Genomic DNA, 12098 nt, shown 5'->3' with positions numbered 1-12098 from the left:
GGTCAGAAACCTTCCTGTATTGACCATATGTGGGTAAATAGTAATAATACTAAGAGATTTCAGTCTATTGTTTATAAAACCGGTATAACAGACCACTATATGTGCCTACTATATTATAATGCAATAGGTCGTACTAATCAATTAAAAGATAGAGAATATAATAAACTAGTGTTAAATAAAGAGCTTCTCCGGGAAAAAATATCTAAGGAATCCTGGGCTTGTGTATTAAAGAGCCGGGATATTTTAGAGAGCTCTCGCCTTTTCGAGGAAATTTTAACAAAACATGTAGAAGCGAGTACCGTCTCTAAGGTACAGAAGCTACTTTCTAAATACCGCCCAATAAAACTGTGGATTAGTCCTGGATTGGTGAAATCTGTGCGTGAAAAACAACGTTTATTTATTCTTTGTAAAAAAAACCCTTTCAATTATATATTAAAAAATACCTTTGTCAAATATCGAAATACGCTTACAAATTTAATGAGGAATACTAAAGAACAATATTATAAAATAAAAATGTCACAAGTAGAAAATGATAAAAAAAAAATGTAAAATGTAAAATCATCTAAGCACCTCCCCTTTCCACCTCTCACCCCTCCCCTCAACCCCCCCCCCCCCACTACTTCCTTTTCTACCCACACCTGTCTCTATATACTTGACAATTTAGTTTTTAGTACATTAATTGTCCTGATGAAGAGAACATCGTTCTCGAAACATGTTGACTTTATATAAAAAATAAAGATTATCGTGGTAAAAACAAAGTGTTTTAATTATTTTATTAATAAAATGGTGCCACAAAGTGAATTTGCAAAATTTGAAGAAGAAAAAAAAATGTGGTCAACAATTAATGAAATTATTGATAAGAAACGGAAAGGGTCGGAAATACACAGACTGACGTACAACGGTAATTCTATAGACGTAAAAGATGAGCCGACTCAATGTGCGAACTTATTTAATAATTTTTTTGCAAATGTAGGAAAAAATTTAGCACAACAAATTAACCCTTTAGCTGCTAGCAAAACCACTGAGGCTTTTGAGAGAAATTCAATAGATACAAATGAAATGCAACTTCTTGGACCCACATCGGAACCGGAAGTTGTAAATATAATAAGTTCACTGAGAGGTGGCTCAGCGCCGGGATACGATGGAATAACAGTAGAAATCATAAAAAATCATAAAGATTTTCTAAAAATACCTATCGTGCATATCATTAATTTAAGCTTTTCGGTTGGAAGATTTCCAAATAATTACAAAAAAACTGTTATTAGTCCAATTTTTAAATCTGGCAAACCCAGAGGAAATGACTAACTACCGGCCTATATCTTTGACATCTAACATTTCTAAAATATTTGAAAAAATAGTGAAAAAGAGACTATTCCTATTTTTAGAAGAAAAAAAAATTCTGCATTCTAACCAATATGGATTTAGACCTAATCTAGGAACTCATAATGCAATTTCAAAATTGACTTCTCTAGTTATGGGGAACTTGGATAGACGTCGGAAGTGTCTGGGAATATTTATCGATCTAAAAAAGGCTTTAGATAGTGTGTCGCATTCTAGGCTGATCGCTAAGCTAGAGAAAATTGGACTGGAAGACAAAGATTTATCTTGGTTCCAGAGTTACTTAAAAAATAGAGAACAATACCTTAAACTAAATAATTCACTAAGTGAACCCTTGTCTTCTGAATATGGAATTCCACAAGGCACAGTAATTGGGCCTATACTTTTCCTTATATATGTCAATGACATGTTCACTCTCCCTCTTAATGGAAGTGTTATCTAATAGGCGGATGACACAGTCATCATAATCGAAGGAATAACATGGACAGAAGTGAATATAGATGCGAATGCTGACATTAACATATTGAAGGAATGGTTTGATGATAACTTACTTAGTCTCAATGTAGAAAAAAACATCATATATACCTTTTTATCTTAATGATCCTGTCACAGATTCCAATATTAGAGTGAGAGTGCACAGTCGTTCGTGTAAAGGAGGAGAATGTAACGATAATAATTGTAAAATCCTGAAGAAAACCCCAGATGTCCAATATCTAGGGATCACTATAGAAAGTAACATGAAATTTAAGAAACATATATCTAAAACTGTGTAAAAACAATTAGAAAACTTACTTACATTTTTATACAATTAAGAAATATCCTAAATCTTTCAAATATTAAAATGGTTTACTTTGCTCTTATACAGTCAGTGTTGCAGTACGGAATATTCGCGTGGGGAGGTATCCATAAGAATAATCTGTATTCGATAGTAACAACACAAAAAATGAAAATCAAAGTTATTATTAAAAAAACCAAGAATTTTTCCAACCAACGAACTTTTTGAAAAATTTAAGGTCTTACCGATTTCAAAACCATTTCAAAGAAATGCTATTATAAAGGTTTTTAAAGATTCTGAAAGGTCCTCAACGCGAAGTATAAGACCTAGAACATCTGGGAACATGTTCGTACCTAGATGCAACACGACAGCTGCACAACACCATCATGAATATATAGGCCCAAAGTTATTTAACGATTTACCGGATACAATAAAAAGTGAGAAAAATTATTTTAAATTAAAAAAAAAACTTTCTTTGTATTTTTACAGAGAAGATTGACTTACTTTTATCGATGATTTTCAGATATATTCTGTTGCTATTCTGTTGCTATTCTGTTGCTATATTCTGTTGCTATATTCTGTTGCTTATTCTGTTGCTTATTTCTGTTCCTTATATTGTAGCTTTTATTTTTTCTTATATTCTTATATATTATTAATATTCTTTTTTCCATTTTTGTAACTAAACATATTATTATCTATATAATTATAGTAATTAAGCACATAGACTAGCTCCCCAGTTTGACCCGAGAATATTTCTATACAAATTGGGTAAACAAAAAAAGTGATGTCTGATATGAAATATAATATATTTTTATCTCTTGTGAATATTTACTTTTTTTCTAAATAAAAAAAAAATAAAATAAAAGTAAAAAAGTCAAGTATGAAATCATATAAAAAAACAGGCTTCAGTTTTTGAACTGCTCTATACGGGAGCTAGAATATTAGTTAATTAAGTGATCTAAATGTGTAAATGTTATTAATTTTATGAATTTTATCAATTTTATGATTTATCAGGTTATGGATTTATTAATTTGATGGGATTATTAATGTGATTAATTTTTAGGATTATGTATTTGTATGAGGGTTATTATATTTTTGATTGTTATACATTATATTCCCGATCCCTTCAGGTTTAGGTAGTTTAGTTATTATGAACTAATTTAGTATTTGTTGAAGGTTTGTTGTGTTGATATCAAAAAAACCACTAGTTTTTTCTCATCTCGGCGGGGCAATATGTTTAAAATGTACGAACCATTAGCAAAGTTCCCCACCAGTTACTTTACAGGCTCCTGTCTAGCACCTAGCGGTCAGAGGTAAAACTAGGGCTAACAGATAAAACAGATGTTTTGCCTTATCAATTGGCTTTCTTTGACAGTGTTTGTTTACAATTAGCTTGTCAATGTGTTTTACTTGGTTAGATTATAAAAGGCCTCGCCGACTGGATTCTTTCTTCTTCTCTCCTACAAAATAGTAATAAGCAGTCACTATGGTCTACAGACCATTAGTAAAAGTGTTTTGCCCGAGTCGGGAAATATTTAACTCTTTGTAACATTAAATAAAGTGAAATGCAGTTTTTGTGCAGTAAAAACAAAAAAAAACCATGCGTCTGTTATTTGAAAACTTCATCAAGCCCAAACAAATCTTAACAGATTTGAAATCAATTATTTTGGAGAATTTAAACAATTAATCAAATTTCAACGTTCATTTTAAGGTTCAGTAAAAGTCCTATTCAATGCTGTTATTATATCTTTATAGGCTAGAAGCTTAATAGAACTGAAATAGTAACAGGAATTGAAAATATCTTTCACAGAACATAAAAAATATCTTTCAAAATTGAAGAATTATTAAAATTCTCCGAAACAATCCGTTCTTTGATGATCTAATATGAAATATGAAGATGTGCTTTTTACGACAATATCGAATTTTGACATTTCTCTGCTTGTAACAGGAAAATGGCACACACAGTATTTTTTATTTGTTTAATAAGAGTTCAATTTATACGTGATATACAAGGATATTAAATTAAAGATCATTATTGGACATATAAAATGATGTATATATACTATGCATAACTTCATTCTTGTCTATGCATAACCTATATATTTTCTGACAAATGCTTTCTTTTCCGACGATCTTTCTTCCTGTTTCTACACTCTTTTTATCCCGCCCTGTTAAACTTATTATCCCATGCATTTGGATATTGGTAAGAAATAATATTTAAATTCATTGCTATTTACTTTGGTAGCGGCCGTTCTTCCAGTTTAGTTAGTGAATCATAGGGCGTTTTGTCACAAAGAATGTTTTAAATTGTCAATTTGACATCAACCTATTATAAGATTAGTATTTTAAATGCATTTATTAAAATGATCACAAATATACGTATAACAGTCGTTTAATCACAGGTGGATTATAACGGAATGGTGGTAGACATAGACGGTAAATAAATAAAGAGTTTTACCAAGATAAACGACGTTTCTCTAAACCTTTGTCATAACTTCTAGGTTTTCTATTGGGTATTTTTGCTACGACTTGAGAAGCCATATTTTAAAAACTGAATTCCATTAAAACTTTTTTTTCAGGGTTAAACTAATAACCAAACCCTACCAAAGCAGACCATGGATCTACTGAAGCCAAATACTATATCCATCAAGACTATATCCATCAATACTATATCCATCAATTGAATCCGTTCGAACTTGCAGAGACGGAATTCAGACAATTGTTTCGAATATCGCGTATTATGGCTAGAGATCTCATTGATCAATTAACTCCTTTTCTACTGTCAAAAAATACATTAGGACTTCCAGTATACATTAAAGTGAGAGTATTAAATATTATTGATATCTTAGTAAAACAAAAACACAATATAAATCTATCCACCACTGGAACGACCACGTGAAATAAATAAATTTGCTTCGATTGCTGATGATAATTTTTCACAATAAAGTGATTAAAATGATCAAAAGTGAAGTTTATTAATTAGTTGTATTATTTATGATGTTGACAGGTACTCGCACCCATCAGCTTCTTTGCTACAGGGAGCTACCAACGTGGAGTAGGCCAAGATCACTTCTTGGCGATAGGGCAAACTACCGTTAGCAAGTGCATAAAACTGTTTATGAAAGCAGTTTTAGAACATCTGTACAGAAGATGGATACATTTTCCGGCTACAAATGAAGCCCGCAAGCAAGTAGAGAGTAGTTTTAGGGAAAAATTAAACTTTCCACATGTTCTGGGATGCATCGATTGCACCCACATCGCCATCGTCACCCCTTCCAGACACGAGGAGCAGTACAAAAACCACAAAGGATTTTATTCGCTGAATGTTCAAGTGGTAAATATTTTTTCAGAAATAAAACAGCCGGATTGTTGTTTTCAAATTTTATTGAAGGTTTTTTATGTTTGATAAACAGGTCTGCGATGCTACGTTGAAAATATTGAGCATCAACACACGCTTCCCGGGTACTGTCCATGACCAATTCATTTGGAATAATAGTTTAGTCAAAACTGAAATGAACAGACTATACAATCAGAAAATTGGGACATATTTCTTGCTAGGTATGTATTTCAACAACTCATTTAAAAAAAAGGCAAAAAAATCATAATTTAGTAGTTATATGTACCTATTATAATGGGTGTTTTGTTTCAATCAGGCGATTCTGGATATACACTCGAGCCTTATCTGATGACACCAATATTGAATGCAGTCGAGGGGAGTGCCCAATACAGATACACAAAGGCGCACTGTGAGGCGAGATGTTCCGTAGAACGCCTATTTGGGGCATGGAAGGCTATATTCCGTTGCCTCAGGAAAGACAGAGTTCTCCATTATGAGCCCGATGCTGCTGGTCAAATAATTATTACTTGTGCTATACTATACAACATGATGAAGCACTATAAGTCAGTTTCCTTGTTGAACTATATGCATTTAAAAAAGTAAGGCAACAGTACAAAATATTAATAAATTATTCTCTATTTTCAGATTAACAGACGATTATAATGATAATGTAGAGTTAAGAGAGGTTGAGCTGCTGCACCAGCCTGAAGATGTCAGCAGGGTTGTTGCAGCCCGCAGAGTGAGAGACGAACTAGTGCGAAAGTACTTCTCCCACGAATGATAATATATTAAACAAGGAAACTGACTTATAGTGCTTCATCATGTTCAAACATTGTATCGTATGTACCTACATTGTTAAAACAATTCACGCCTCATAGAGACATTGCAAGAGTTTGAAGAACTGCTACTAATCAAGTATACATATATGCAAAGCGCTGCATGCAATATTTCTCAAAAAGAACTTCAATAGTACTTTAAAACACTGTATTGTATGTACCAACACTGTAAAAACAATTCACGCCTCACAGAAACATTGCAAGAGTTTGAAGAAATGCTACTAATCAAATATACATGTATGCAAAGCGCTGCATGCAATATTTCACAAAAAGAACTTCAATAGTAGTTTGAAACATTGTATTGTATGTACCAACACTGTAAAAACAATTCACGCCTCACAGAAACATTGCAAGAGTTTGAAGAAATGCTACTAATCAAGTACATATTCATATATGCAAAGCGCTGCATGCAATATTTCACAACAAGTACTTCAATAGTAGTTTAAAACATTGTATTGTATGTACCTACATTGTAAAAACAATTCACGCCTCACAGAGACATTGCAAGAGTTTGAAGAACTGCTACTAATCAAGTAAATATTCATATATGCAAAGCGCTGCATGCAATATTTCACAACATATACTTCAAAAGTACTTTAAAACATTGTATTGTATGTACCTACATTGTAAAAACAATTCACGCCTCACAGAGACGTTGCGAGAGTTTGAAGAACTGCTACTAATCAAGTACATATTCATATATGCAAAGCGCTGCATGCAATATTTCACAACAAGTACTTCAATAGTAGTTTAAAACATTGTATTGTATGTACCTACATTGTAAAAACAATTCACGCCTCACAGAGACATTGCAAGAGTTTGAAGAACTGCTACTAATCAAGTATATGTATATGCAAAGTGCTGCATGCAATATTACACAACAAGTACTTTAAAATATTGTATTGTATGTATCTAAATTGTAAAAAAATGACATTTGTTGTTGAGTTTCACTTTTTCACAAGAAACATAAAAATTATGAACATACAAAACGTTAATAAAAATAAAGATTTAACACAAAAAATATACAAAAAACTTATTACCTTGAAAATTATAAAAAAAACTTAACTAATCGTATTCATCCTCTGACTCCAACTGCAACGTATAGTTGGGCGAGTTAGCAAATGATGTTGACGGTTGTTTCGATGGTTGAGTTTGTCTAGAATTAGAAATGTTTTATTAGAGATCTCATTCATTCTACTTTCATCGTACCTCCTAGCTGGACTGCTTGCATCTCCAAGGACAATTGTTAATAATCGTGTTCCATCCCTTGTGAACATACTTCGCAATCTCTCAAGTGACATATTAAATAATGCAATATTTAATTTAATTTGTTCAGTTTTGTACATTAAATGTTTTTAAAAGCCTGTATAGATGTATAACAAATAAATACCTCGCCAACTGTCGTTGGAGTAAACAAACCCTTTCACGTTCCACTGCCGTGTATCTCTGAAACAAGAGATGATAATTCATTAATTTACTTACTTAATTTACCTTCTATAGTAAATTAGTTATTAGTGCCAGTGAGACGAGACCAGAAAAGCACCATGTCTATGTAGACACTGTATCTTGCCCGGTCTCGGGGTGCCCTGACAAATAATTACAAAAAGGAACAGGAAATACCTCAAAAATGTCAGCAAATCGATCCATTGAACTCTGAAATGATAAATAACAACTCATTAATTTAATTTAAATAACAATAGGTAGTCGACATACTAAAAGGAAGATTATAAATTAATTTTTTCATTTTGAATTTCTCGCTAAGCTGGATTTTACATGTTTATTATTTTTTTTTAACACAAAGAATATCTAAACAAACAGAACAATAAAAACTCCACCGCGGAAAATGGAAAAATAGTACATTGGGAATAGTACAATAAATAAATGAAATAAGTCAAAGCTGGGCATTTTATTTTGTTCTACTAAGATTTAATTCTAATTTAAAAGTACAGTGCCACACTTATAAGTTGGCGGTGGCCTAAACATGAATTGACGCTATTTCTTTATATTTTAATCTGGCAACTTACACGTATAGCGCTGTATTTGGGAGTGATTCGAAGAGAAATAGGAAATACCTTAAAAATATTGGAGAATTTATTAATAGCTCCCACAAGCTCCTTGGATGATTCGTTATTAGCCTCCTGCGCCATCACCATCCGAACCCCCACATCTGGCTTGTCAGTTAGCTTCCTCTTCTTGCTCGGGCGAGAAGGGGAAGCTAACTGCGCCGTCTGTAAATCTGTGGGCCCTTCTCCAACTTCATCGGAATACTGTAAAACACACAAATAATTTTCATTGATAATGAAAGATCAACTAAATTTGACAGAATATATTATATTAACATTTTAAGACATTAGTGACCTCAACATCCTGCATTATGAGTTCAGGTCCCTCTCCTATACAGCTTTCTGGAAGTCCGCTGCCCTCAGAACTGGCTCTGTCGATGATGTTGATGACCTTCTGTGTCAGGTCAGTTAACACCGGTATCTCGGCAGTGTTTCCAGTCGTGAGGGCAGCTCGCTTGGCATCGGCGTTTTGGGCGCGCGACTTGCATTTTAAGTCACGCCATGTCTGTAAAATGTAAAAATAATGTCAGGTTAAAAGTGATTTACGGTCTTATATCAAGTATGCAATTAGCGACAGGGAAGAATGGAAGAGGAGATTGGATAAAATTGCTGCAAACCAATCCCAGGATTGAAACCAGAAAGAGAGATCAAGTGTCTCGATGATAGATTATATTAGAAGGTCAGCAAAGTTTGCTGCAACCAGTTTGTATAGGTAGGTACAAATACTCACTGTTTTCCACTGCTCGGCTGACTTAGCAGGACCCAATTCTGCCAGTTGTTCCGCCACATTTCCTTATTTTTTTGGGAACCCTGAGGTCCCACAAACCTTCAACTCCGAATGGTCAGCCATATAGCTGGTTAGCAGATCCATTTGACTGGTCGTCGACCTTACTCTCTTCCTGAAATCATAATATCAGCATTTTGAATAGGTATCTTAAAATACTGCGTATGATTTAAATATTAGTAAAAATAACTTCAAAATTTTGACACAATAGAATGTAAGTATATCTCTTTGATAATAATGGAAATTCTTTCACATAAAAAGATAAATAAATAACTTACCCAGCTACCATTGCTTGCGACATCGTAAAATATTAAAAAAACACGGCGGTTACAATGATCAAGCTTGAAATCTGACGTTTGACGTCTGACGTCTATCCAATTCATAGACAATTCCGTCCCAGTATTGCCAGCGTATATCGATTTGTATTTATTGCCTTATCGATGTCGTTAGAGATATCAATAGCGTTCTCATGCTAGGGAAGTCGTTATAAAATGGTCGGTAGATACGCTTAGCAATCCGATATCGTTAAGTTCGATCGATTCTCATGCTAAGGCCCGTGTGTATTGATCTTAAACGCTGTCAGATCACGTATTCTGGAGGAAAAAATGTCAAAATAACACGGAATTTCAGCAATTTACAAAGTATTTTCTGAAAGATTAGTAATATGTCTTGCTTTGATACATATCTTATTAAAAACCTTGTTTCTTGTTTTACTATCCAATATAAAAACATGGTAAAATATCCTGTATTAGATCTCAAATGTATAAAAAACGGCGCTTCGATTTTGACATTGTAAAATAGACTGTCTGTATTATACTATTCAATTAGTTAAAAAGGCAAAAATTATAAAAATTGTTATTGGTAATTGTAGACAATGAAATTATCTTTCTAATTTAATACAATTTCAGTGTGTTAAATATACTTAACATAGTAATTTAGTTCTTGACATTTGGACAGTCCGTGATCAAATTCTTTAAAATATTTTTTCACCCACGATCTCTGAAAGGTTGTTTACGGTTAAAAATCAAGTCTTTTTTCCATAGACATGTATCATTTATTATCAAGTAATTAACAGAAAACATACAGAAATATAAAATATTTAATGTCGACTCGAAAAAGTACCTGTCACAGCAGTTTCGAAGTAAAAAATACGCAGGATTCACGCGATTATAAACAAACAGAAACCAACAACAAAATACAGGTTAACTCATTGGCTATATAGCACTATAATAAGTTTGTATTACTTCATGTAAAAATTCTAAGTTATGTTTTTTTTAAGGTTGGCGAAAAATTAAAAAAAATGATCGTCTGGATATCTCGAGCAATCGAGGCAAAATTATTTATTTCGCGTGGTCGCTGCTTCAGTGGTTAATAACAAATAGTCAAATTAGTTTATTTTATATGTCTAGTTTATATGTAGTTCTACCTTTTTATTACATCATCATAATGAATATTCTCTCAACACCTTCTTTAAATTTATTTTGTGCGTATATATTCTTGTATTTTGTGTTTTTATTTGTTATTATTATACCCTATTTATTTATCAGGTGTCAATATGTATTGTTAAAACAATAACCTATTGATTTACTTTTCTGTTTACACTGTTACATTCTTTATGTTGTGTACTATTCCTAAGTTAAAAATATCTAAAAGGCATATAAAGTTTTTAAAACTAAAAAGTATCGCAACAGTATATACTTACTATTTATATATGAAAGGTATAAATATTTAAGTAATAAGATAATTAAGAGGGTAACAAAAAAAAAATAATGTGTGTTGAATCATTGACTGCCTTATTGATTTATTTATTTTTTTCAATAGCGTTGGATGTTGAAAGAAAATAACTATCATTTCCAACAGCTAGTCATATATTGATACAGTAATTTCTTCTAAATGTGTTTTGTGCGTATATTATTGTATTTCATGTTTATATTTAAAAAATAAAATTACTGTACATGTAATTTTGAGTTTGTTTTTCAGCTTCCTTCTGATAAAACGCTGTCCTGAGAAAAAGAGTTGTAAAGGAAGATACTTTAAAGGTAATTTCTTTCTTAGGACAGGGCTTTGTCAGGTGGGATCTTGTGGTCTTGGGTGACATTTTACTTATGTTTTAGGCTAATGAATTGGGTTTTCGGTAGGTTCCGAAGCAGAATTATATTGTCTATGATTGCGCCTTTTTTAAAAATTTCTTCTATCCTTTGTCGATGGTATGGTGTGACGTCAGCGATGCGTGGTGTCTACAAATTTGCCAGATCTAAGGTTAAAACTTGACCGAGCCAAACGTACGGAAAGAGGGCGGAGTTATCAATTTATTTATTGATACATTACTCTACAGTACTTCACATTTCAATTCAGCAACGTTGGCCTCACTGGGTTGTTCACCCGTGCTGAGGCCCCCATTTTAAAATATACGAATTTATACATTTAAACAAAAAACAACATTAAAATAAAGATAAATTTACACCAAAAATAAAGATTAGAAATCAAAATCCAATTCTCACACCAAATCTATAGATAGTTGATTTATGGTTCGTGACAGCATGTTTCATTTTACAGAAAATAAATACGTAAATGTGAAGGCACTTGAGAAAAAAGATGACACTAAAGTATTGTCGTTATGTTATTATGTATCATTTCTAGCCCAAGTAGACTTTTTTACTATTAGTCCCTTTTTTCGCGACTCTACCAGCCGGCCAATGATATATAACACCCATGTGTTATATACCATTGCAGCCGGCTGACAACCAGCGGTACAGAATGTTATAGAGTAGAGGAGAGGCGTATTTATCGTACCCAGTAAAAGTACCGGGTATATTCATGCCGTACTTTGTACTTGTGACAAATCTCCAAAATACCTGGTTCCAAACTATTTGGTTTAATATTTGTACCACAGGTCTTGAAGTACTTCGTCCTTTAAAATATTACTGACTTCTCACTCTAGTCGGTTAGAAAGTTATAAGAGGAA

The 12098-nt window shown here is 32.7% G+C and overlaps 1 protein-coding gene across 1 annotated transcript; it reads right to left on the bottom strand.

The window, feature by feature from the left end:
• Window positions 1-7421: 7421 nt before the first annotated feature.
• LOC149415978 (uncharacterized) lies at window positions 7422-9434 on the bottom strand. The gene is made up of 6 exons (XM_089641835.1): window positions 9412-9434; window positions 9176-9248; window positions 8645-8854; window positions 8359-8553; window positions 7907-7939; window positions 7422-7732 (listed from the first exon to the last, which is right to left on the bottom strand). Exons 1-6 carry the CDS (start codon window positions 9432-9434, stop codon window positions 7619-7621), a joined length of 648 nt encoding a protein of 215 aa, XP_089497961.1. The 3' UTR covers window positions 7422-7618.
• Window positions 9435-12098: the final 2664 nt, after the last annotated feature.

This window comes from Hesperophylax consimilis, chromosome 17 (genome assembly GCF_061612785.1).
Source record: "Hesperophylax consimilis isolate HC1 chromosome 17, BYU_Hcon_1.0, whole genome shotgun sequence".
NCBI classification, from domain to species: domain Eukaryota; kingdom Metazoa; phylum Arthropoda; class Insecta; order Trichoptera; family Limnephilidae; genus Hesperophylax; species Hesperophylax consimilis.
Note: the sequence above shows the minus strand (reverse complement) of the source record. Positions and strands in the feature narration are given on the sequence as shown.

Excerpts from the sequence above, each read along its gene's own strand:
- LOC149415978 (XM_089641835.1), bottom strand. The coding sequence starts at position 9,434 with ATGTCGCAAGCAATGGTAGCTGG. Across the intron at positions 9,249-9,411 it reads TCGCAAGCAATGGTAGCTGG|GAAGAGAGTAAGGTCGACGA; the intron begins GTAAGTTATTTA and ends TTATGATTTCAG. Across the intron at positions 8,855-9,175 it reads CTGACCATTCGGAGTTGAAG|ACATGGCGTGACTTAAAATG; the intron begins GTTTGTGGGACC and ends TACATTTTACAG.